This window comes from Oncorhynchus kisutch, linkage group LG11 (genome assembly GCF_002021735.2).
Source record: "Oncorhynchus kisutch isolate 150728-3 linkage group LG11, Okis_V2, whole genome shotgun sequence".
Classification (NCBI taxonomy): domain Eukaryota; kingdom Metazoa; phylum Chordata; class Actinopteri; order Salmoniformes; family Salmonidae; genus Oncorhynchus; species Oncorhynchus kisutch.
Window position 1 is genome coordinate 13,035,068 of NC_034184.2, and position 25,995 is coordinate 13,061,062.

A 25,995-nucleotide genomic window follows, 5' to 3' on the forward strand; every position below is an offset into this window, starting at 1 on the left:
AATTCAAAAAGGTCACTAGTTACCACCGCCACAAAGTCATAAACCCCGCCCATTTCTACAATTTGATCGGATTTAAACCTAACCTCAACCCCTCTGCTAACCTTAACCTTACATTTAGACCAATTCTGACTTTGTGGCTGTGGTAACCAGTGGAAACCATTCCGAAAGACCAAATGAACATTGTAAGAAATGGAGAAAAACAGAGCCTTTAATTTTTTTTCTCTCAGTTTGATACTTTATTTTCATTGTTGTTGATTGGTAACATGACAACACACGTTCACAACAGGAACCATGTTTGTTTGATTGTGTGCGTGTGAACATACCAGATTAGGATTTTGGTATGGCGATACCTACAACCAAAATATTACCATTTTGGTATAATATTTTGGATTTGAATGCGTATAACAAGCTAATTATGGTCCAAACGTGATGCAACCGGATGCAACGCTAGTCCCTTCCTTTCCAAACGAAGTAACAACGCATACATTCCCATTTCCAAAACAAAAGGTGGACCAGCACAGAGTGAGATTGGCCTGGGAAAGGGTAGTGGCTACATTAGTGGCATAGCTGAGCTCTCAATATGAGAAAGCTGACACACTGGACTTGTCTTTCATTAACATTGTTCATCATAAAAACTGATTCAGTCACTTTTTAAAGTTTCTTCTTTATTTTCAAACATGATTTGTTCTCCTCCTCATCTTCAACAGATAGTGTGGTATGTAAGAGGGGGTGGCTGGCTAGGTAGGCGTCAGCAGCTTCCTCCTCTTTCATGACAACTGTCCCAGGATTCCATGCTGCTTCACATTAGTCCTTCTCTGGTACCAGCTTCAGCACTTTGCCAATAGCAATGGTTTTGCCTGAAAAGGGAGACAATTCCATACTTATAAAAACCTTTAATACTCCATTTGCCACTGGTTTTGTTGTTTAAAGCTTTCTCCTATTTCATCAATAGAAACAAAACATGGTATAAAACAATCCCACAGGAACACACACACAACCTTCATCTCGTAGGGTGAACCTCCCCATCTGTGGGAAGTCTTTGAAGGTCTCGAGGCAGATGGTTCCAGCACAACGTAGCCGGGCGATGCACACCTGGTCCTGTTTGACAAAGCGAGGTCGCGTCTTGCTCTTCTCACCGGTCTTCTTGTCCACTAGACAGATTAAGGCCTGAGGAGAGAATTGACTTGAATACAGGTTTATTTACTAACGAACATTATTCACTGACAGAGAAGATACCTGTGGTGGGTAGGCTATACTTGGATAGAGACCCGGTTGGGTTAGGAGATGTTAACAAGCTAATGTAACTTAGTAACTCACTGTGATTTGTACTTCTTCAATACAGGTGTGGATGTGTAGGACTGCGTTGTAACCTGGGCAGATGATGGATTTATGCTCAATGATGACAATCTGAAAACAAAGTATTGAAAAAAATAAGTACTGGAGTTTACATACAGTTGAAGTCGGAAGTTTACATATACCTTGGCCAAATACATTTAAACTCAGTTTTTCACAATTCCTGACATTTAATTCTAGTAAAAATTCCCTGTCTTAGGTCAGTTTGGATCACCACTTTATTTTAAGAATGTGAAATGTCAGAATAATAGTAGAGAGAATGATTTATTTCAGCTTTTATTTCTTTCATCACGTTCCCAGTGGGTCAGAAGTTTTCATACACTCAATTAGTATTTGGTAGCATTGTCTTTAAATTGTTTCTCGGGTCAAACGTGTCGGGTAGCCTTCCACAAGCTTCCCACAATAAATTGGGTGAATTTTGGCCCATTCCTCCTGGCAGAGCTGGTGTAACTGAGTCAGATTTGCAGGCCTCCTTGCTCGCACATGCTTTTTCAGTTCTGCCCACACATTTTCTATAGGATTGTGGTCAGGATATTGTGATGGCCACTCCAATACCATGACTTTGTTGTCCTTAACTTGTTGAGTGTAGGGGGCAGTATTTTGATTTTTGGATGAAAAACATACCCATATGAAACTGCCTATTTCTCAGGCCCAGAAACTAGAATATATAATTGTCAGATTAGGATAGAAAACACTCTAAAGTTTCCAAAACTGTCAAAATATTTTCTGTGAGTATAACAGAACTGATATTGCAGGCGAAAATCTCAGGAAAAATCAAACCAGGAAGTGGCTTCTATTTTGAAAGCTCCATGTTCCATAGCCTGCCTTCGCTCCATTTAAAGGGATATCAACCAGATTCCTTTTCCAATCACTTCCTCAAGGTGTCAGTCTTTAGACATAGTTTAGACACATGCCCCGTCGTGACCGATCGAGCCTGTGGATTTCTGAAAATAACGCACCAAACAAATTGAGGTATTTTGGATATAAAAATTATCTTTATGGAACAAAAGGAACATTTATTGTGTAACTGGGGGTCTTGTGAGTGAAAACATCTGAAGATCATCAAAGGTAAACGATTTAATCTATTGCTTTTCTGACTTTCGTGACCAATCTACTTGGCTGCTAGGTGTTTAATATTTTGTCTACTGAGAGAGATGTTCTTACATAAACGCTTGTTATGCTTTCTCCGAAAAGCTGTATTGAATTCTGACACGCCAGGTGGATTAACAACAAGCTACGGTGTGTTTTGCTATATTGCACTTGTGATTTCATGAAAATTAAATATGTTTAGTAATTTAATTTGAATTTGGTGCAGCGGGTGGTGATGAAAATTATCCCGCTAACGGGATGGGTTTCGTCAAGAAGTTAAGCTATTTTGCCACAACTTTGGAAGTATGCTTGGGGTCTTTGTCCATTTGGAAGACCCATTTGCGACCAAGCTTTAACTTCCTGACTGATGTCTTGATGTTGCTTAAATATATTCACATAATTTTCCTCATCATGATGCCATCTATTTTGTGAAGTGCGCCAGTCCCTCCTGCAGCAAAGCACCCCCACAACATGATGCTGCCACCCCCGTGCTTCACGGTCCGATGGTGTTTATACTTGCGTACTATTGTTTGTACAGATATACGTGGTACCTTCAGGCATTTGGAAATTGCTCCCAAGGATGAACCAGACTCGTGGAGGTCTACAATTGTTTTTCTGAGGTCTTGGCTGATTTCCTTTGATTTTCCCATGATGTCAAGCAAAGAGGCACTGGGTATGAAGGTAGGCCTTGAAATACATCCATTGGAACACCTCCAATTGACTCAATGATGTCAATTAGCCTATCAGAAGCATCTAAAGCCATGGCATCATTTTCTGGAATTTTCCAAGCTGTTTAAAGGCACAGTCAACTTAGTGTATGAAATTTTCTGACCCACTGGAATTGTGATACAGTGGATTATAAATGAAATAATCTGTCTGTAAACAATTGTTGTAAAAAATGACTTGTGTCATGCACAAAGTAGATGTCCTAACCGACTTGTCAAAACTATAGTTTGTTAACAAGAAATTTGTGGAGTGGTTGAAAAACAAGATTTAATGACTCCAACCTAAGTGTATGTAAACTTCCAACTTCAACTGTATTTAGTCAACCCAACCTACCATCGCTATCATTTAGCATTTCCCTGATGCAGTGTATCTTTGTAAACTAATCCTAGACAATGATAACATATGCCATTTATTTAGCAGAAGCTTTTATCCAAAGCAATTTACAGTCATGTGTACATACACTGTACATTTTATGTACGGGTGGTCTGGGAATGGAACCCACTATCCTGGCATTGCAAGCGCCATGCTCTACCAACCGATCTAAAATTACCTTAGTCATGTCCTAAGGAACGTAGCCTACCTGAGCATCAAAAGTGCGTCCGGAGTGGCAGAGGTTCTCAGCATTACAGAGGATGAAGCCAGGCAGGATCTCCTCCTCCTCGATGCCCTTCAGCCTTAGCTTCAGGTTCTCTCCAGGAACAGCTTCATCTGTCTCCACCTCGTCAGACAGCAGGCTCAGCACCTCCACTGTGTGCTGGGGGTGGGGATAACACATCACATGTATCATAGTGCTGTATATACACCGAGTATACAAAACAAAAACTATTATCCCTTATTGATGTCACTAAATCCACTTCAAATCAGTATAGATGAAGGGGAGGAGACAGGTTAAAGAAGGATTTTTAAGCCTTGAGACAATTGAGACATGGATTGTGTATGTGTTCCATTCAGAGGGTGAATGGGCAAAACAGATTTAAGATCCTTTGAACAGGGTATGGTAGTAGGTGCCAGGTGCACCAGTTTGAATGTCAAGAACTGCAACGCTGCTGGGTTTTCACACTCAACATTTCCGTCTGTATCAAGAATGGTCCACCACCCAAAGGACATCCAGCCAACTTGACAACTATGAGAAGCATTGGAATCAACATGAGCCAGCATCCCTGTGGAACGCTTTCAACACCTTGTAGAGTCCATGCCCCGATGAATTGAGGCTGTTCTGAGGGCAAAAGGGGGTGCTAATCAATATTAGGAAGATGTTCTTAATGTTTTGTACACTCAGTGTATATGTTATACAACAAGTAATATATTAGTAATCTTAAAATCGCAAGATAAACTGGGGCTGGGAAGGGAAATATAACATTAGAACCTGAAGTAAAGTATTTAACACAGATGCGTACATGTTGGAGAATCCAAACCTGAAGTGCATGGTAATGTTGGAAGTCTGGAGTCACTTTTACAATTTAAAGATAAATTATTTAGCAGACGTTTTTCTGCAGAGCATCTGCCAAAGGAATTAAAACGTACATGTAAATTGTGAAAGGGTCTCCTGTACACTTGTGTAATGTATACTCTCCAGGACAGATGAATGACCTATGGAGAGCCTTACCCTGTTAGGCATCATGACCAGCTGCTGGGCTTTGGCAATGAACCCAGATTCCAGCTTCCCCAGGATCACAGTGCCCATATCCTGAACACAGAGCACCACCAAGACCAGGTTAAAGGTTATTCTACCAGTTATAGTCAGTGGCCTTGTGGTTAGAGTGTCCACCCTGAGATTGGGAGATCGATCCCCGGCCGAGTCATACCACAGACTGTAAAAATGGTACCCTATGCATCTCTCCTCGGCACTCAACATTAAGGAGATAGTTTGGGGGGGGAAGGTCCTGCGGTAGACTAGTGTCCTGTCCAGGGGCTGTTGTACATGTACGTCAAGCTGCCTCATGCTACAGAAACAGAAGATAGGCTCCTGCCCCTATGAGCTGGTCCGGCTCAAAGCTACAAGTTAAAGAAGATTGTATTATTACACTACATCCTTTGTTTCCTTTCTCATCCTCTACTCCGATCTGAGAGGTTTTTATAAACCTCGGAGAGTGGGGTCACGGCCAGGGTCTGTCATTATCAACAGCAACCCTGGAGCAATTAGGGTTAAGTGCCTTGCTTAAGGGCACAGAAAGATTTTTCACCTTTTTGGCTCGGGAAGTAGGGGTTCTGATGGTGCTTAAATCCACAAAATTAGTGAACGAGGCCTTTATTACTCCTGTATTAGCAGAGACAAATGCTCATCAACACCCCCTCAGTTAAAGGAAGTGGTACTAAGGGTTAGGAAGGACACTGCAGTTTACTATGGATTCTGCTCACACCAGGTTACCATAGAAAATGTGCACTTATATTGAATGAATAAAAAAACTAAAACGGATTCTGTCTAGTCAATTAAAATGGTTGTTTCTTTTCTCTTCTATGCTCCCACCTAAGATGACTTCATTGAGTGTACTACCGTCTAGCGCTAAGCTGTTGATCCCCACTGCCAGCTAGTCTAACAACCTAACCAGCCGCCAATTAACTGGACCGTAATCCCATTATATCAACTGAATAGCAGATCTAGTTAGAGCTCCTGGGTTTCATAACACCCCTCTTACACAACCACAGCAGTGTGTGTGTGTGTATGTGCGGAAGACCTGCTGAGAAAGCTATACAATATAATTTCCTTCCTTGTAACCTGTTCCAAAACACCTGCTGGTGAAACCGGTGCCAGAAAGCTAAATTATCTTGTGGAGAAAATGGCTGTGCTCTGCTGTCCTTGGCTACAGTAGGGAGGACTTGGAAGGACACCCAGAACGGAACAGAGGGCCTCATCTGGATGTGATGTGGGAAGGCCAGTGTGTGTATAGGTAGCAGCTGCACAGTGCTGCATTATCTTTGTCGTTTAGCAGTCATTTCATAAACCATTGTCAAACTCTCAGATTATGTATTCATAATGGATTATTAATTACTACAGAATAAGATGGAGTGGTTAAACATTATGCAAGTTATGCCATTGAGTGCAATACAGAGCTAGAGATATGTAACTGGGATAACTCATGACAGCAGTTGAGCTCACCTTGTATTTGTCTACGATGGGTAATCTGACAGGGCCATCTGTGATTCTGTTGAAGCTTGGCAGGCTGTCCAGATGTGGGATGAATGGCAAACCCCTGGCAATGAAGAACGACTGGGACAATCAATTATTATCTTTTCTAATAATACATTTATGGATTATCAATTATTATGGGGACAGAGAGAACTTTGATAGCTTCATAGAAGTTAGCAGAGCTGTTTTATGGAGGAGGAAAAAATATACATTGATTTGATGGACTGTTATGAAAATAGACTTGACAAGCAACCGCCACTCAGCACCCCCAGAGGGACTTTCATGTACAGTTGAAGTCGGAAGTTTACATACACCTTGGCCCTATACATTTAAACTCACAATTCCTGACATTTAATCCTAGTAAAAATTCAGTTTTAGGTCAGTTAGGATCACCACTTTATTTTAAGAATGTGAAATGTCAGAATAATAGTTGAATGACTTATTTCAGCTTTTATTTATTTTATCACATTCCCAGTGGGTCAGAAGTTGACATACACTCAATTAGTATTTGGTAGCATTGCCTTTAAATTGGTTAACTTGGGTCAAACTTTTCAGGTAGCCTTCCACAAGCTTCCCACAATAAGTTGGGTGAATTTTGGCCCATTCCTCCTGACAGAACTGGTGTAACCGAGTCAGGTTTGTAAGCCTACTTGCTTGCACAATCTTTTTCAGTTGTGCCCACAAATTTTCTATAGGATTGAGGTCAGGGCTTTGTGATGGCCACTCCAATACCTTGACTTTGTTGTCCTTAAGCCATTTTGCCACAACTTTGGAAGTATGCTTGGGGTCATTATCTATTTGGAAGACCCATTTGCAACCAAGCTTTAAATTCCTGACTGATGTCTTGAGATGTTGCTTCAATATATTCACATAATGTTCCTCCTCATGATGCCATCTATTTTGTGAAGTGCACCAGTCCCTCTTGCAGCAAAGCACCCCCACAACATGATGCTGCCACCCCCGTGCTTCACGGTTGGGATGGTGTTCTTCGGCTTGCAAGCCTCCTCCTTTTTCCTCCAAACATAATGATGGTCATTATGGCCAAACAGTTCTATTTTTGTTTCATCAGACCAGAGGACATTTCTCCAAAAAGTACGATCTTTGTCCCCATATGCAGTTGCAAACCATAGTCTGGCTTTTTCATGCCGTTTTTGGGGCAGTGGTTTCTTCCTTGCTGAGCGGCCTTTCAGGTTATGTCGATATAGGACTTGTTTTACTGTGGATATAGATACTTTTGTACCTGTTTCCTTCAGCATCTTCACACTAAAGTACATCCATCTCTAGGAGACAGAACATGTCTCCTTCCTGAGCAGTATGATGGCTGCGTGGTCCGATGGTGTTTATACTTGCGTACTATTGTTTGTGCAGATGAACGTGGTACCTTCAGGCATTTGGAAATTGCTCCCAAGGATGAACCAGACTTGTGGAGTCGACAATTTTTCTGAGTTCTTGGCTGATTTCTTTTGATTTTCCTATGATGTCAAGCAAAGAGGCACTGAGTTTGAAGGTAGGCCTTGAAATACATCCACAGGTACACCTCCAATTGACTCAAATTATGTCAAATTAGCCTATCAGAAGCTTCTAAAGCCATGACATAATTTCCTGGAATGTTCCAAGCTGTTTAAAGGCACAGTCAACTTAGAGTATGTAAACGTCTAACCCACTGGAATTGTGATACAGGGAATTATAAGTGAAATAATCTTTCTGTAAACAATTGTTGGAAAAATTACTTGTGTCATGCACAAAGTAGATGTCCTAACCGACTTGCCAAAACTATAGTTTGTTAACAATACATTTTTGGAGTGGTTGAAAAACGAGTTTTAATGATTGCAACCTAAGTGTATGTAAACTTCCGACTTCAACTGTACTTTCTGCAGAGAACTGAGGGGAGGTTGACTTACATGAACTTTCTGCAGAGAACTGAGCGGAGGTTGACTTACGTGTACTTTCTGCAGAGAACATGAGCAGAGATTGACTTACGTGTACTTTCTGCAGAGAACTGAGCGGAGATTGACTTACGTGTACTTTCTGCAGAGAACTGAGCGGAGATTGACTTACGTGTACTTTCTGCAGAGAACTGATGGGAGGTTGACTTACGTGTACTTTCTGCAGAGAACTGATGGGAGGTTGACTTACGTGTACCATGTGCACTCCTCTATGGGCTCCTTTAGGTTGGCTCCCGTCAGCCCAGAGCAAGGCATGAAGTAGATGTCCTTCTTTGGGTTGAAGCCCACCTTCTTCAGAAATGGCACCAACTTCTCTTTACATTCCTCATACCTGTGGTGGAGAGGGAGGAGGATGGGGTATTTTACTGTGTTAAATATCAATATCAATGTTACAATGTTGACTAATTGAGGAACACGATCTCCATTTTTATATCTTTACTATTCTATGACTGTCTGTCATAACCAGCCATGCAGCATGAGGGTCAAACAACACATTAGATGGGAAACTGTAGACTCTGCATTTGGCTCTCTCTAACAAGATGCATGTACATACAGTGCATTCGGGAAAGTATTCAGAACCCTTGAATTCTTCCACATTTTTTACGTTAGAGCCTTATTCTAAAATGGATCAAATCTTTTTTTAAATCAATCTACACACAATACCCCATAATGACAAAGCGAAAACAGGTTTGTAGAAATGTTTGCAAATGTATTACAAATAAAAACTGAAATAACACAGTTACATAAGTATTCAGACCCCTTACTCAGCACTTTGTTGAAGCACCTTTAGCAGTGATTACAGCCTCGAGTCTTTTTGGGTATGACGCTACAAGCTTGGCACACCTGTATTTGGGGAGTTTATTCCATTCTTCTCTGCAGATCCTCTCAAGCATTGTCAGGTGGATGGGGAGCGTTGCTGCACAGCTACTTTAAGGTCTCTCCAAAGATGTTCGATCGGGTTCAAGTCCGGGCTCTGGCTGGGCCACTCAAGAACATTCAGAGACTTGGCCACTCCTGCGTTGTCTTGGCTGTGTGCTTAGGGTCGTTGTTTTTTATTTTTTTATTTTTTTATTTCACCTTTATTTAACCAGGTAGGCTAGTTGAGAACAAGTTTTCATTTGCAACTGCGACCTGGCCAAGATAAAGCATAGCAGTGTGAGCAGACAACAAAGAGTTACACATGGAGTAAACAATTAACAAGTCAATAACACAGTAGAAACCAAAGGGGGAGTCTATATACAATGTGTGCAAAAGGCATGAGGAGGTAGGCAAATAATTACAATTTTGCAGATTAACACTGGAGTGATGAATGATCAGATGGTCATGTACAGGTAGAGATATTGGTGTGCAAAAGAGCAGAAAAGTAAATAAATAAAAACAGTATGGGGATGAGGTAGGTGAAAAAGGGTGGGCTATTTACCAATAGACTATGTACAGCTGCAGCGATCGGTTAGCTGCTCAGATAGCTGATGTTTGAAGTTGGTGAGGGAGATAAAAGTCTCCAACTTCAGCGATTTTTGCAATTCGTTCCAGTCACAGGCAGCAGAGTACTGGAACGAAAGGCGGCCAAATGAGGTGTTGGCTTTAGGGATGATCAGTGAGATACACCTGCTGGAGCGCGTGCTACGGATGGGTGTTGCCATCGTGACCAGTGAGCTGAGATAAGGCGGAGCTTTACCTAGCATGGACTTGTAGATGACCTGGAGCCAGTGGGTCTGGCGACGAATATGTAGCGAGGGCCAGCCGACTAGAGCATACAAGTCGCAGTGGTGGGTGGTATAAGGTGCTTTAGTGACGAAACGGATGGCACTGTGATAGACTGCATCCAGTTTGCTGAGTAGAGTGTTGGAAGCCATTTTGTAGATGACATCGCCGAAGTCGAGGATCGGTAGGATAGTCAGTTTTACTAGGGTAAGCTTGGCGGCGTGAGTGAAGGAGGCTTTGTTGCGGAATAGAAAGCCGACTCTTGATTTGATTTTCGATTGGAGATGTTTGATATGAGTCTGGAAGGAGAGTTTGCAGTCTAGCCAGACACCTAGGTACTTATAGACGTCCACATATTCTAGGTCGGAACCATCCAGGGTGGTGATGCTAGTCGGGCATGCGGGTGCAGGCAGCGACCGGTTGAAAAGCATGCATTTGGTTTTACTAGCGTTTAAGAGCAGTTGGAGGCCACGGAAGGAGTGTTGTATGGCATTGAAGCTTGTTTGGAGGTTAGATAGCACAGTGTCCAAAGACGGGCCGAAGGTATATAGAATGGTGTCGTCTGCGTAGAGGTGGATCAGGGAATCGCCCGCAGCAAGAGCAACATCATTGATATACACAGAGAAAAGAGTCGGCCCGAGAATTGAACCCTGTGGCACCCCCATAGAGACTGCCAGAGGACCAGACAGCATGCCCTCCGATTTGACGCACTGAACTCTGTCTGCAAAGTAATTGGTGAACCAGGCAAGGCAGTCATCCGAAAAACCGAGGCTCCTGAGTCTGCCGATAAGAATATGGTGATTGACAGAGTCGAAAGCCTTGGCAAGGTCGATGAAGACAGCTGCACAGTACTGTCTTTTATCGATGGCGGTTATAATATCGTTGAGTACCTTGAGTGTGGCTGAGGTGCACCCATGACCGGCTCGGAAACCAGATTGCACAGCGGAGAAGGTGCGGTGGGATTCGAGATGGTCAGTGACCTGTTTGTTGACTTGGCTTTCGAAGACCCAACTTTTTGGAGTTGGAGCTACAGGATGCAAACTTCTGCCTGAAGAAGCTGGCCTTAGCTTTCCTGACTGACTGCGTGTATTGGTTCCGGACTTCCCTGAACAGTTGCATATCACGGGGACTATTCGATGCTATTGCAGTCCGCCACAGGATGTTTTTGTGCTGGTCGAGGGCAGTCAGGTCTGGGGTGAACCAAGGGCTGTATCTGTTCTTAGTTCTGCATTTTCTGAACGGAGCATGCTTATCTAAAATGGTGAGGAAGTTACTTTTAAAGAATGACCAGGCATCCTCAACTGATGGGATGAGGTCAATGTCCTTCCAGGATACCCGGGCCAGGTCGATTAGAAAGGCCTGCTCACAGAAGTGTTTTAGGGAGCGTTTGACAGTGATGAGGGGTGGTCGTTTGACTGCGGCTCCGTAGCGGATACAGGCAATGAGGCAGTGATCGCTGAGATCCTGGTTGAAGACAGCGGAGGTGTATTTGGAGGGCCAGTTGGTCAGGATGACGTCTATGAGGGTGCCCTTGTTTACAGAGTTAGGGTTGTACCTGGTGGGTTCCTTGATGATTTGTGTGAGATTGAGGGCATCTAGCTTAGATTGTAGGACTGGCGAGGTGTTAAGCATATCCCAGTTTAGGTCACCTAACAGAACAAACTCTGAAGCTAGATGGGGGGCGATCAATTCACAAATGGTGTCCAGGGCACAGCTGGGAGCTGAGGGGGGTCGGTAGCAGGCGGCAACCGTGAGAGACTTATTTCTGGAGAGAGTAATTTTCAAAATTAGTAGTTCGAACTGTTTGGGTATGGACCTGGAAAGTATGACATTACTTTGCAGGCTATCTCTGCAGTAAACTGCAACTCCGCCCCCTTTGGCAGTTCTATCTTGACGGAAGATGTTATAGTTGGGTATGGAAATCTCTGAATTTTTGGTGGCCTTCCTGAGCCAGGATTCAGACACAGCAAGGACATCAGGGTTAGCAGAGTGTGCTAAAGCAGTGAGTAAAACAAACTTAGGGAGGAGGCTTCTGATGTTGACATGCATGAAACCAAGGCTTTTTCGATCACAGAAGTCAACAAATGAGGGTGCCTGGGGACATGCAGGGCCTGGGTTTACTCCACATCACCCGCGGAACAGAGAAGGAGTAGTATGAGGGTGCGGCTAAAGGCTATCAAAACTGGTCGCCTAGAGCGTTGGGGACAGAGAATAAGAGGAGCAGGTTTCTGGGCATGGTAGAATATATTCAGGGCATGATGCGCAGACAGGGGTATGGTGGGGTGCGGGTACAGCGGAGGTAAGCCCAGGCACTGGGTGATGATGAGGGAGGTTGTATCTCTGGACATGCTGGTAGTAATGGGTGAGGTCACCGCATGTGTGGGAGGTGGGACAAAGGAGTTATCAGGGGCGTGAAGAGTGGAACTAGGGGCTCCATTGTGAACTAAAACAATGATAACTAACCTGAACAACAGTATACAAGGCATATTGACATTTGAGAGAGACATACAGCGAGGCATACAGTAATCACAGGTGTTGAATTGGGAAAGCTAGCTAAAACAGTAGGTGAGACAACAGCTAATCAGCTAGCACAACAACAGCAGGTAAAATGGCGTAGACTAGGCAACGGGGCCAACAGATAGAACAAACCAGCAGAATGGAGTACCGTGATTAATGGACAGTCCAGCGTGCATCAGCTATGTAGCCAAGAGATCAGTGTCCAGGGGGCAGCGGTGGATGGGGCAGGGAAGCTGGCCTGGCGAGTGTTATCCAGGTAAAAAAAAAAACTAACAATGACTAAATAGCTTGTAGCTAGTTAGCTGGTTAGCTTCTGGAGGTTCTTGAGTGTGTTCTAAAAATAAATAAATAAATAATAGCGATTCCGTATCACATTGGGTGAGGCAGGTTTCCGGAAGGTATAAACAAATTAAAAGTCAAAAGAGATAGAAAGTAAATATGGGTCCGGTGAGCGTTTGAGACGCGGCGATTCAGGCGGTTAGCAGGCCTGTGCTAACAAGCTAACAGTTTGTAGGCCCGGGCTAGACAAGGTAGCAGTTAGCGGGCCGGAGCTGGACAAGCTAGCAGTTAGCAGGCCGAATTAGCAAGCAGGGAGATAGCGAGGGCTAGAGAGTTAGCCTTTGGGGGACGTCGCGATGGGGTGAGTCTGTTTATTCCTCTTCATGCGATGACATCGGTAGACCGGTCGTGGGCCCGGGTATTGTAGCTCAGGAGTATGCTACGGTGGTAGCGCAGGTGCTACGGCCGGGCTAGCTTCAAGCCGAGGTTGCGGTTTAGCTAGATAGCTAGTTGCTGAAAAATCCAGCTGAAAGATGTTCCGTTTGCGGTGGGAATCCGGGGATGAAAAATAAATAGGTCCGTTGTGCTCTGGTTAAAGTCGCGTTGTACGAACAGGCGAGAGCTTTCCGAACTACAGGTTAGCTGATGACCGGTTAGCTGGAGACCGCTAGCATACCCGCTGGTTAGCTGGCTAGCTTCAGTTGAGGGGTCCCGAAGTAAATATAAATACTTTAGGAAAAATAGCTACATTGGGTGAGTCGGGTTGCAGGAGAGTATTTGGAAGCTTAGGGTTTAGCAAAATGTTTTCAAAGAGATATGTGGAGAAAATATGTAAAAAACGAAAAATAAACGATATATACAGGGACACGACAGGACAGGACGACCTACTGCTACGCCATCTTAGTTGTCCTGTTGAAAGGTGAACCTTCACACCAGTCTGAGGTCCTGAGTGCTCTGGAGCAGGTTTTCATCAAGGATCTCTCTGTACTTTCCTCCGTTCATCTTTCCCTCAGTCCTGACTAGTCTTCCAGTTCCTGCAGCTGGCATAACATCCCCACAGCATGATGCTGCCTCCACCATAGGTATGGTGCCAGGTTTCCTCCAGACGTGACACTTGGCATTCAGGTCAAAGAGTTAAATCTTGGTTTCATCAGACCAGAGAATCTTGGTGCCTTTTGGAAAACTCCAAGCGGGCTGTCATGTCATGAGGGGTGGCTTCCATCTGGCCACTGTATCACAATTCCAGTGGGTCAGAAGATTACATACACTAAGTTGACTGATCCTTTAAACAGCTTGGAAAAATCCAGAAAATTATGTCATGGCTTTAGAAGATTCTGATAAGTGATGTCAATGAACCTGAGTCAATTGGAGGTGTATCTATGGATGTATTTCAAGGCCTACCATCAAACTCAGTGCCTCTTTGCTTGACATTATGGGAAAATCAAAAGAAATCAGCCAAGACTTCAGAAAAAACATTGTAGACCTCCACAAGTCTGGTTCATCCTTGGGAGCAATTTCCAAACGCCTGATGGTGCCACATTCATCTGTACAAACAATAGTACGCAAGGATAAACACCATGGGACCGTGCAGCCGTCATACCACTCAGGAAGGAGACGCGTTCTGTCTCCTAGAGATGAACAGACTTTGGTGAGAAAAGTGCAAATCAATCCCAGAAGAACAGCAAAGGACCTTGTGAAGATGCTGGAGGAAACAGGTACAAAAGTATCTATATCCACAGTAAAAGTCAAAATATCGACATAACCTGAAAGGCCGCTCAGCAAGGAAGAAGCCACTGCTCTAAAACCACCATAAAAAAGCCAGACTACGGTTTGCAACTGCACATGGGGACAAAGATCGTACTTGAAATGTCCTCTGGTCTGATGAAACAAAAATAGAACTGTTTGGCCATAATAACCATCGTTACGTTTGGATGCAAAAGGGGGAGGCTTGCAAGCCAAAGAAAACCATCCCAACCGTGAAGCACGGGTTGGCAGCATCATGTTGTGGGGGTGCTTTGCTGCAGGAGGGATTGGTGCACTTCACAAAATAGATGGCATCATGAGGAAAATTATGTGGATATATTGAAGCAACATCTCAAGACATCGGTCAGGAAGTCAAAGAATGGTCGCAAATGGGTCTTCCAAATGGATAATGACCCCAAGCATACTTCCAAAGTTGTGGCAAAATGGCTTAAGGGTATTGGAGTGGCCATCACAAAAGCCCTGACCTCAAGCCCATAGAAAATTTGTGGGCACAACTGAAAAAGAGTGTGCAAGCAAGGAGGCCTACCAACCTGACTCAGTTACACCAGCTCTGTCAGGAGGAATGGGCCAAAATTCACACTACTAATTGTGGGAAGCTTGTGGAAGGCTACCCTAAACATTTGACCCAAGTTAAACAATTTAAAGGCAATGCTACCAAATACTAATTGAGTATGTAAACTTCTGATCCACTGGGAATGTGATGAAAGAAATAAAAGCTAAAATAAATTGCTCACTACTATTATTCTGACATTTCACATTCTTAAAATAAAGTGGTGTTCCTAACTGACCTAAGACAGGACATTTTTACTAGGAATAAATGTCAGGAATTGTGAAAAACTGAGTTTAAATGTATTTGGCCAAGGTGTATGTAAACTTCCGACTTCAACTGTACATATGAGATGAGTAACGTTGGATATGTAAACATTATTAAAGTGCTGTTATTTAAAGTGACTAGTGATATCTTTATTATTTTTTTTAAGTGGCCAGAGATTTCAGTCTGTATGTTGGCAGCAGCTTCTCTATGTTAGTTATGGCTGTCTGATGGCCGAGAGATAGAAACTGTTTTTCAGTCTGTCGGTCCCATCTTTGATACACCTGTACTGACCTCGCCTTCTGGATGATAGCAGGGGGGAACAGGCAGTGGCTCGAGTGGTTGTTGTCCTTAATGATCTTGTTGGCCTTCCTGTGACATCAGGTGCTGTAGGTGTCATGGAGGGCAGGTAGTTTGCCCCCGGTGATGCATTGTGCAGACCGCACTACCCTCTGGAGAGCCTTGCGGTTGAGGGAGGTGCAATTGCCGAACCAGGCTGTGATACAGCCCGACAGGATGCTCACGATTGTGCATCTGTAAAAGTTTGTGAGGGTTTTAGATGACAAGCCAAATTTCTTCAGCCTCCTGAGGTTGAAGAGCCGCTGTTGCGCCTTCTTCACCATGCTGTCTGTGTGGGTGGACCATTTCAGTTTGTCCGTGCTGTGTACGCCGAGGAACATAAAACTTCCCACCTTCTCCACTACTGTCCCTTCAATTTGGATGGGGGGGGGTGCTCCCTCATCTCATTTGTTTTGTTGACGTTGAGTGAGAGGTTATTTTCCTGACACCACACGGAGGGCCCTCACCTCCTCCCTGTAGGCTGTCTCGTCATTGTTGTTAATCAAGCCTACCTCTGTAGCGTCGTCTGCAAACTTGATGATTGAATTGGAAGCGTGCATGGCCACGCAGTTATGGGTGAACAGGGAGTACAGGAGAGGGCTGAGAACGCACCCTTGTGAGGCCCCAGTGTTGAGGATCAGCGGGGTGGAGATGTTGTTACCTACCCTCACTACCTGGGGGCGGCCCGTCAGAAAGTCCACTTGCACAGGGCGGGGTCGAGACCCAGGGTCTCGAGCTTAATGACGAGTTTAGATGGTACTATGGTGTTAAATGCTGAGCTGTAGTCAATTAACAGCATTCTTACATAGGTATTCCTCTTGTCCAGTTGGGATAGGGCAGTGTGCAGTGTGATTGCATTGTCAGTGGACCTATTGGGGCAGTAAGCAAATTGGAGTGGGTCTAGGGTATCAGGTAGGGTGGAAGTGATATGGTCCTTGACTAGTCTCTCAAAGCACTTCATGATGACAGAAGTGAGTGCAATGAGGAAATAGTCATTTAGTTCAGTTACCTTGGCTTTCTTGGGAACAGGAACAATGGTGGCCATCTTGAAGCATGTGGCGACAACAGACTGGGATAGGGAGAGATTGAATATGTCCGTAAATACACAGGCCAGCTGGTCTGCGCATGCTCTGAGGACGCGTGTAGGGATGCCGTCTGGGCCGGCAGGCTTGCGAGGGTTAACAAGTTTAAATGTTTTACTCACGTTGGCCACGGAGAAGGAGAGCCCACAGGCTTTGGTAGCGGGTCGTGTCAGTGGAACTGTATTGTCCTCAAAGCGAGCAAAGAAGTTGTTTAATTTGTCTGGAAGCAAGACGTCTGTGTCCGCAAAGGAGCTGGTTTTCTTTTTGTAATCCGTGATTGACTGTACTTTGCCACATACGTCTCGTGTTTGAGTCGTTGAATTACGACTCTGTCTCTATACTGACGCTTTGCTTGTTTGATTGCCTTGAGGAGGGAATAGCTGTACTGTTTGTATTCGGTCGTGTTTCCGGTTGCCTTGCCATGATTAAAAGCGGTGGTTCACACTTTCAGTTTTGCACAAATGCTGCCATCAATACACGGTTTCTGGTTAGGGAAGGTTTTAATGGTCACAGAGGGAATGACATCTCCGATTCACTTGCTAATAAACTCACTCACCGAGCCAGCGTATAGGTCAATGTTATTGTCTGAGGCTATCCGGAACATATCCCAATTGATTGTAAGGAATTCTAGGTCGGGTGAACAAAAAAAAATTGGGTTCCTGTATGTTTTTGTGATTTCACCATGAGTCGTTAATCATAAGGCATACACCCCCACCCTTCTTCTTACCAGGGAAATATTTGTTTCTGTCGACTTGATACATATAAAAACAGGTGGCTGTACCGACTCTGACAACATATCCCGAGTGAGCCATGTTTCCATGAAACGGAGAATGTTAGAATCTCTGATGTCTCTCTGGAAGGCAACTCATGCCCTAATTTCGTCCACCTTGTTATCTAGAGATTGGACATTGGCGAGTAATATGCTCTGAAGCGGTGGATGGTGTCCTCGCCTTCTAAGTCTGACCAGTAGGCCGTTCCGTCTGCCTCTCCTACTGCGACCACGTTTTGGGTCGGCCTCTGGGATGAGATCGCATGTCCAGGGTGAAGGTCTGAACAAAGGATCCGCTTCGGGAAAGACGTATTCCCGGTCGTAATTATGGTAAATTGACATCGCAGAAAACGTTTTACCTCTGTTATATACCCTTTGTTTGCAATGACAAAGTATTGAGATAAACTATTTTCCACCATAATTTGCAAATAAATACAATGTGATTTTACAATGTGATTTTCTGGATTTTTTTCTCTCATTTTGTCTGTCATAGTTGAAGTGTACCTATGATGAAAATTACAGGCCTCTCTCATATTTTTAAGTGGGAGAACTTGTACAATTGGTGGCTGACTAAATACTTTTTTGCCCCACTGTAGCTAGGTGTGTGCTTTCCAAATCATGTCCAATCAATTGAATTTACCACAGATGTACTCCAATCAAGTTGTAGAAACATCTCAAGGATGATCAAAGGAAATAGGACTCACCTGAGCTAAATTTTGAGGTTCATAGCAAAGGGTCTGAATACTTATGTAAATGAGGTATCTCTTTTTAATTTTTTTTTTAACAAAATGTGAACAATGTCAAGGGGTCTTAATACTTTCCGAATGCACTGTACATTGTACTGACTACCTTTCCAAGCTCCAGTTGACAGTGGGGTCGTCCATCTTGTTGACGAGGACGATGAGGTGTTTGACTCCAGCCGTCTTGGCCAGCATGGCGTGCTCCCGCGTCTGACCTCCCTTCTCAAAGCCTGTCTCAAACTCTCCTTTTCTGGCCGAGATCACCTGACCACAACATAGGGTTACGTTAGACTAGCATAGGGTGCAGAAGATAATGATAAACACTAGGGTTGGGGCGGCAGCGTAGCCTAGTGGTTAGAGCATTGGGCAAGTAACCGGAAGGTTGTGAGTTCAAACCCCCGAGCTGACAAGGTACAAATCTGTCGTTCTGCCCCTGAACAGGCAGTTAACCCACTGTTCCCAGGCAGTCATTGAAAATAAGAATGTGTTCTTAACTGACTTGCCTGGTTAAATAAAGGTAAAATTAAAATAGGGTACACCTTACAGGTACTGTACATTATCTACTGTGTAGACTTTTCAGAACTAGAATGCATGTTAGAAAATACTCTCATTATGTCAGTCCTCTTCTTATCACACAAAATCCATTTCTAAACAAATGCAGTCTCAGTCAACTTGTCTACTGGCAACGATACAACTAACCAACTAACAGGGACACAGGGGCCTGTTTTGCCTCGACGCAGCAGATATGAAAAGTGGCCAGTGAAATGCCTTCCACTAAGCATTGTTTGGGAAATCTCACCAGCACTGCCAGGTCAGCCTGTGACGCCCCACCGATCATGTTGGGGACAAAGCTTTTGTGGCCGGGGGCGTCCAGGATAGTAAAGTGCTTTTTCTCTGTCTCAAAGTAGGCTCTCCCCACCTCCACCGTCTTCCCCTTGTCTCTCTCCTCCTGGTTGGTGTCCAGAGCCCAGGACAGGTACCTGGCGAGCAAGATATGGATACAAGATGAAAAAGTCATAAATGTTTTTCAGTCATTTTTATTATTTCCAAGCATATACATAACTGAATCTAGTCACACCAGAAGGTAAACTCACCATGTTTCCCTGTTCTTTTCTTTGGCTTCTCTTTCATATTTCTCCAGGGTTCTTTTCTCCACCATTCCTGTCAAATACCTCCAATAAGAAAGATAAACAGAGATTGCCTGATCTGATGAATATAGGAGAGAACATTTTAATTCTAGATAGCCATGGCATTAGTAGCAATATCAAACCGTAGAAGAAAATGTTAAGCCATCTTCAGTAACCTGAAACTAGGAATAGTTATTGCTAAATGTTATTACTCACATGATCTGACCTCCAATAGTTGATTTACCAGCATCTGAAAAAAAGAAAACTGGTCTTCAATCCAAATGAATACAGACAATTTCTAACAGCACTTGCTGTTAGAAATTGCACTTGCACACCATGAATTAAAAAAATGATGTAGGAAAGAAGACCATGAGGTAAGAGTATACAGTAGGAACGCACCCACATGCCCGATGAACACCACATTGACATGCTCCTTCTTCGGGGCGTCTGGTGGGAGGGGGATTACTTTGAGCATGGGCAGCTCCTCCTCCTCTTCCTCTTCCATCATCTCCTCCTCCTCCTTTCCCTGCACCACCTCACTGGAACCCCCCTCTCCTCCCAGGGCTCCCCCTCCTCCTGGTTCTCCTTCCCCGGGCTCCTCTTTCTGCTCCCACGTCTCCACCATCATGTCTGCTTCTGTCCCTCCTCCATTCTCCACTGGAGCTAAAGGACAAAAGCAGCACTTGTTTACCACTGATGTAGACCATGAAACAATGCTCTTTTGTTGAAGGTAGTCCGCACATCCAGCAGATTTCACAGGTGCATGATGGGTATATGAGATAGCTTGTGAACAGAGAGGAGAGTACCGGCACACTGTTCATCTAAACTGTGTGCGGAACTGCACGGTGACTGCAGGTTCTCTTCAAACAATGCTCTTTGATCTCTGACCTCATACACTATAACACGGAAATTGGCTTATTACACATTTATTACAGAGTTGTGGTCACCTACAGTGCCTTCAGAAAGGATTCATACCCCTTGACTTATTCCACACTGTGTTGTGTTACAGCCTGAATTCAAAATTAAGGTAATAAAACCTTCCCACCCATCTACACAAAATACCCCACAATGACAAAGTGAAAACGTTTTTAGAAAATCTAGCAATCTCATTTACATAAGTATTCACACCCTTGAGTCAATACATGTTAGAATAAACTTTTGCAGCGATTACAGCTGTCCATTGCTAGAGAGCCATTTTCCAGTCTTGCCATAGATTTTCAAGCCGATTTATGTCAAAACTGTAACCAGACCAATCAAGAACATTCGTCTTCGTAAGCAACTCCAATGTACACGGCTCAAAAAAATATAGGGAACACTAAAATAACATCCTAGATCTGAATGAATTAAATATTCTTATGAAATACTTTTTTTCTTTACATAGTTGAATGTGCTGACAACAAAATCACACAAAAATGATCAATGGAAATGAAATGTATCAACCCATGGAGGTCTTGATTTGGAGTCACACTCAAAATTAAAGTGGAAAACCACACTACAGGCTGATCCAAATTTGATGTAATGTCCTTAAACAAGTCTAAATGAGGCTCAGTAGTGTGTGTGGCCTCCACGTGCCTGTATGACCTCCCTACAACGCCTGGGCATGCTCCTGATGAGGTGGTGGATGGTCTCCTGAGGGATCTCCTCCCAGACCTGGACTAAAGCATCCGCCAACTCCTGGACAGTCTGTGGTGCAACGTGGCGTTGGTGGATGGAGCGAGACATGACATCCCAGAGGTGCTCAATTGGATTCAGGTCTGGGGAACGGGCGGGCCAGTCCATAGCATCAATGCCTTCCTCTTGCAGGAACTGCTGACACACTCCAGCTACACGAGGTCTAGCATTGTCTTGCATTAGGAGGAACCCAGGGCCAACTGCACCAGCATATGGTCTCACAAGGGGTCTGAGGATCTCATCTCGGTACCTAATGGCAGTCAGGCTACCTCTGGCGAGCACATGGAGGGCTGTGCGGCCCCCCAAAGAAATGCCACCCCACACCATGACTGACCCATCGCCAAACCGGTCATGCTGGAGGATGTTGCAGGCAGCAGAACGTTCTCCACGGAGTCTCCAGACTCTGTCACATGTGCTCAGTGTGAACCTGCTTTCATCTGTGAAGAGCACAGGGTGCCAGTGGCGAATTTGCCAATCTTGGTGTTCTCTGGCAAATGCCAAACGTCCTGCACGGTGGTGGGCTGTAAGCACAACCCCCACCTGTGGACGTCGTGCCCTCATACCACCCTCATGGAGTCTGTTTCTGACCGTTTGAGCAGACATATGCACATTTGTGGCCTGCTGGAGGTCATTTTGTAGGGCTCTGGCAGTGCTCGTCCTGCTCCTCCTTTCACAAAGGCGGAGGTAGCAGTCCTGCTGTTGGGTTGTTGCCCTACTACGGCCTCCTCCACGTCTCCTGCTGTACTGGCCTGTCTCCTGGTAGCGCCTCCATGCTCTGGACACTACGCTGACAGACACAGCAAACCTTCTTGCCACAGCTCGCATGTGCCATCCTGGATGAGCTGCACTACCTGAGCAACTTTCGTGGGTTGTAGACTCCATCTCATGCTACCACTAGAGTGAAAGCACCGCCAGCATTCAAAAGTGACCAAAACATCAGCCAGGAAGCATAGGAACTGAGAAGTGGTCTGTGGTTATCACCTGCAGAACCACTCCTTTATTAGGGGTGTCTTGCTAATTGCCTATAATTTCCACCTGTTGTCTATTCCATTTGCACAACAGCATGTGACATTTGTCAATCAGTGTTGCTTCCTAAGTGGACAGTTTGATTTCACAGAAGTGTGATTGACTTGGAGTTACATTGTGTTGTTTAAGTGTTCCCTTTATTTTTTTGAGCGGTGTATATTTGGCCTATTGTTCTGCTGAAATGTGAATATGTCTCCCAGTGTCTGTTGGAAAGCAGACTTAACCATCCTCTTGGATTTTACCTGCACTTAGCTCTATTCCATTTATTTTTATCCTAAAAAACTTGCCAATGACAAGCATACCCATTACATGATGGAGTCACCACCATACTTGAAAATATGAAGAGTGATATGTTGTGTTGTCTCAAACATAACGCTTTATATTCAGGACATAAAGTTCATTTCTTTGCCACATTTTTTGCAGTTTTACTTTAGTGCCTTATTGCAAACAGGATGCATGTTTTGGGATATTTTTATTCTGTACAGGCTTCCTTCCTTTCACTCTCATATTTAGGATAGTATTGTGGAGTAATTACAATGTTGTTGAACCATCCTCAGTTTTCTCCTATCACAACCATTAAACTCTAACTCTGTCACCATCGGCCTCATTGTCACGCCCTGGTCTTAGTATTTTGTGTTTATATATTTATTTGGTCAGGCCAGGGTGTGACATGGGGTTATTTTTGTGTTGTGTTGTGGTATTTGGGGTTTTAGTAGGTATTGGGATTGTGGCTGAGTAGGGGTGTCTAGCATAGTCTATGGCTGCCTGAGGTTCTCAATCAGAGTCAGGTGATTCTCGTTGTCTCTGATTGGGAACCATATTTAGGTAGCCTGGGTTTCACTGTGTGTTTGTGGGTGATTGTTCCTGTCTCAGTGTTTTGTATTTCACCAGATAGGTTTTCACGTTCCGTTTGTTCTTTTGTATTGATCGTGTTTTATTCTACATTAAACATGTATCGAACTAACCACGCTGCATTTTGGTCCGACTCTCCTTCAATGGAAGAAAGCCGTAACACTCATGGTAAAATCCCTGAGAGGTTTCATTCCTCTCTGGCAACTGAGTTCGGAAGGACGCCTGTAACTTTGAAGTGACTGGATGTATTCATACACCATCCAAAGTGTAATTAATAACTTCAACACGCTCAAAGGGATATTCAATGTCGGCTTCTTTTCAACATGTACCAATAGGTGCCCTTTTTTGCAATGTATTGGAAAACCTCCCTGGTCTTTGTGGTTGAATCAGTGTTAGAAATTCACTGCTCAACTGAGGGACCTTACAAATAATTGTATGTATGTATGTATGTAGTACAGAGATGACGTAGTCATTCAAAAATCATGTTAAACACTATTATTGCGCCTCCCGGGTGGCGCAGTGGTTAAGGGCGCTGTACTGCAGCGCCAGCTGTGCCACCAGAGACTCTGGGTTCGGGCCCAGGCTCTGTCGTAACCGGCCGCGACTGGGAGGTCCGTGGGGCGACGCACAATTGGCCTAGCGTCGTCCGGGTTAGGGAGGGGTTGGCCGGTAGGGATGTCCTTGTCTTATCGCGCACCAGCGACTCCTGTGGCGGGCCAGGCACAGTGCACGCTAACCAAGGTTGCCAGGTGCACAGTGTTTCCTCCGACACATTGGTGCGGCTGGCTTCCGGGTTGGATGCGCACTGTGTTAAGAAGCAGTGCGGCTTGGTTGGGTTGTGTATCTGAGGAGGCATGACTTTCAACCTTCGTCTCTCCCGAGCCCGTACGGGAGTTGTAGCGATGAGACAAGATAGTAGCTACTAAAACAATTGGATACCACGAAATTGGGGAGAAAACGGGGTAAACTTTTATTTAAAAAACACTTATTGCACAGAGTGAATCCATGCAACTTATGTGACTTGTTAAGCACATTTTTACTCCAGAACTTATTTTAGTCTTGCAATAACAAAAGGGTTGAATACTTATTGTCACCCTGACCTTAGAGATCCTTGTTATTCTCTATGTTTGGTTAGGTCAGGGTGTGATTTGGGTGGGCATTCTATGTTCTCTATTTCTTTGTTTTTGGCAGAGTGTGGTTTCCAATCAGAGGCAGCTGTCTATTGTTGTCTCTGATTGGGGATCAAACTTAGGTAGCCCTTTCCCCCAATTTCAGTTCTGGGATCTTATTTTCTGTTTAGTGTCTGTGCCTGACAGAACTGTTTGCTTCCATTTTTTGGTGTTATTTTGTTTTTTGGTGTCATCAATAAAAAGACTATGTACGCCTACCACGCTGCGCCTTGATCTCCTTCTCCCAACGAGAGCCGTAACACTTATTGACTCAAGAAATTTCAGCTTTTCATTTTTAATGACTTTGTAAACATTTTAAAAATATATATATATATTTTGACATTATAGGGTATCAACAGTCACTCAGAACTCACTTCCCCTCGTGTCCTCTCTCTCTCTGGCAGGCTACAGTTTCAGCCAGGTGTCACACTAACAGATAAATCAGGCGTATGTAACCTGAGTAGACGTGCACAGCGGCAGTGTTCTCTGGCCAAATGTAAAACATATATAGGGCTGGTCAACACAGTACCTCTACAGCAACATTCCCTGAAAATACAACAACTGGACTGCTCGATTTGGTTATACCAGTCTAACAAACGTCATATCCTCTGTTTCCACGTGTTCCAGTGTACTAGTATATTTTAGGCATAGGCCTGTGATGTTGCATCATGCTATAGATGTGCATGTAGGGAGTGCGAGCCTGCCAACCCTCCCAGTTGGCCCTTGTCATGTCTCCCAGAACTGGCCTTGAGGCATAGGCTACCTCGCAGTGAGCAGTAGGCCTTAAGAGAGATGTTTCAATGTCTGAATGGTAGACAATACTGACTGACGGACATTTGTAATCTCTTCTGGAATGAGTTGGGTGGGAGTTGGCAAGGCAACCTTCTGCAGGTAAAAAATAAAGATTGAAACCTAAAGGTTTTTAAAAAAACACCTGTGATTACACATCTTCAACAAACAATCTGATACCGTCTGACTGTCCAAAAAAATAACATTGTGTAAAGTACAACACACCTGAGTGGCAAAGGGAAGTAAAAGATGGAAGAATAGTTAGCTCCATAATAATATAGTAATAAACACAAAACACATACCAACTGTTTCTGACAGCTCCATGCTGGCAACTGTCTCAGCACCTGTGAAGATACAAGTTGTTGCGTTTATCATTGGCATTAAATGGACATTGGAGGTTTTGGAATAGGAATCCAGTAACGTTATGGGTGATGGCTTAACAATAATAATAGCATCATAAGCAGTAGGCCTAGCTATAAATGTTGCACCATCATGTCAAAACAGTCACATTAGGGTTGAGCAATATCATACACAGGTCTAGTGAGCTTGCTTAGCTAACGTTACAACCCCAAGATAGCTAACGTTATCTAGCTAGGTACTGTAGCTAACCCGGCTAACCCCAGGCAATAAGAGCAGCTGTCAAAATCCCGTTATTGCAACACTCCACAACATCACACACTAACCTACCGTGACCGTCGGATACTGGGATTTCCGTGAGGCTGCTTTGAAAAAAGGTCGGTACAAACACCGCCGCGTTGACATTCGGAACAAACGGCTTGGCATTGACGTTGAGAGCGGCGAGAGCGGACTGGAGTCCCGCGGCGTCTCGGGCCTCGGCATCCTCCTCCTGCTCCCACGAATCCGGGGCTGTGTCTCGCGGGTCCATGGCAGAGTTAGCTAAGCTAGCTAGCTGGCTTGACTGTGAATAACGCACCTGGCTTGATGTCCGTTCTGTTATCTTCCTAATTATGTTAAAATAATTCGCGATGCTTCACTGTGTCTTGTTTTGGGAGGCATATGGTGAGCCGGTGTCTCACGGAGACGAGACCGACAAGAGAGAGAGAGACGTAAACCACAGTTTCACAACGAACCGCTAGGAGGGCTCCTCGAGGGGG

General features: G+C 44.3%; 1 protein-coding gene across 1 annotated transcript; it reads right to left on the bottom strand.

The window, feature by feature from the left end:
• Window positions 1-207: 207 nt before the first annotated feature.
• LOC109900009 (eukaryotic peptide chain release factor GTP-binding subunit ERF3A-like) lies at window positions 208-25,981 on the bottom strand. The gene is made up of 14 exons (XM_020495718.2): window positions 25,568-25,981; window positions 25,183-25,224; window positions 19,773-20,036; window positions 19,590-19,623; window positions 19,341-19,418; window positions 19,046-19,226; window positions 18,356-18,510; window positions 8,432-8,572; window positions 6,266-6,359; window positions 4,775-4,855; window positions 3,749-3,922; window positions 1,318-1,407; window positions 999-1,167; window positions 208-857 (listed from the first exon to the last, which is right to left on the bottom strand). The coding sequence occupies exons 1-14, from the start codon at window positions 25,764-25,766 to the stop codon at window positions 805-807; spliced, it is 1,755 nt and encodes a 584-aa protein (XP_020351307.1). The 5' UTR covers window positions 25,767-25,981; the 3' UTR covers window positions 208-804.
• Between the last annotated feature and the right edge of the window lie 14 nt (window positions 25,982-25,995).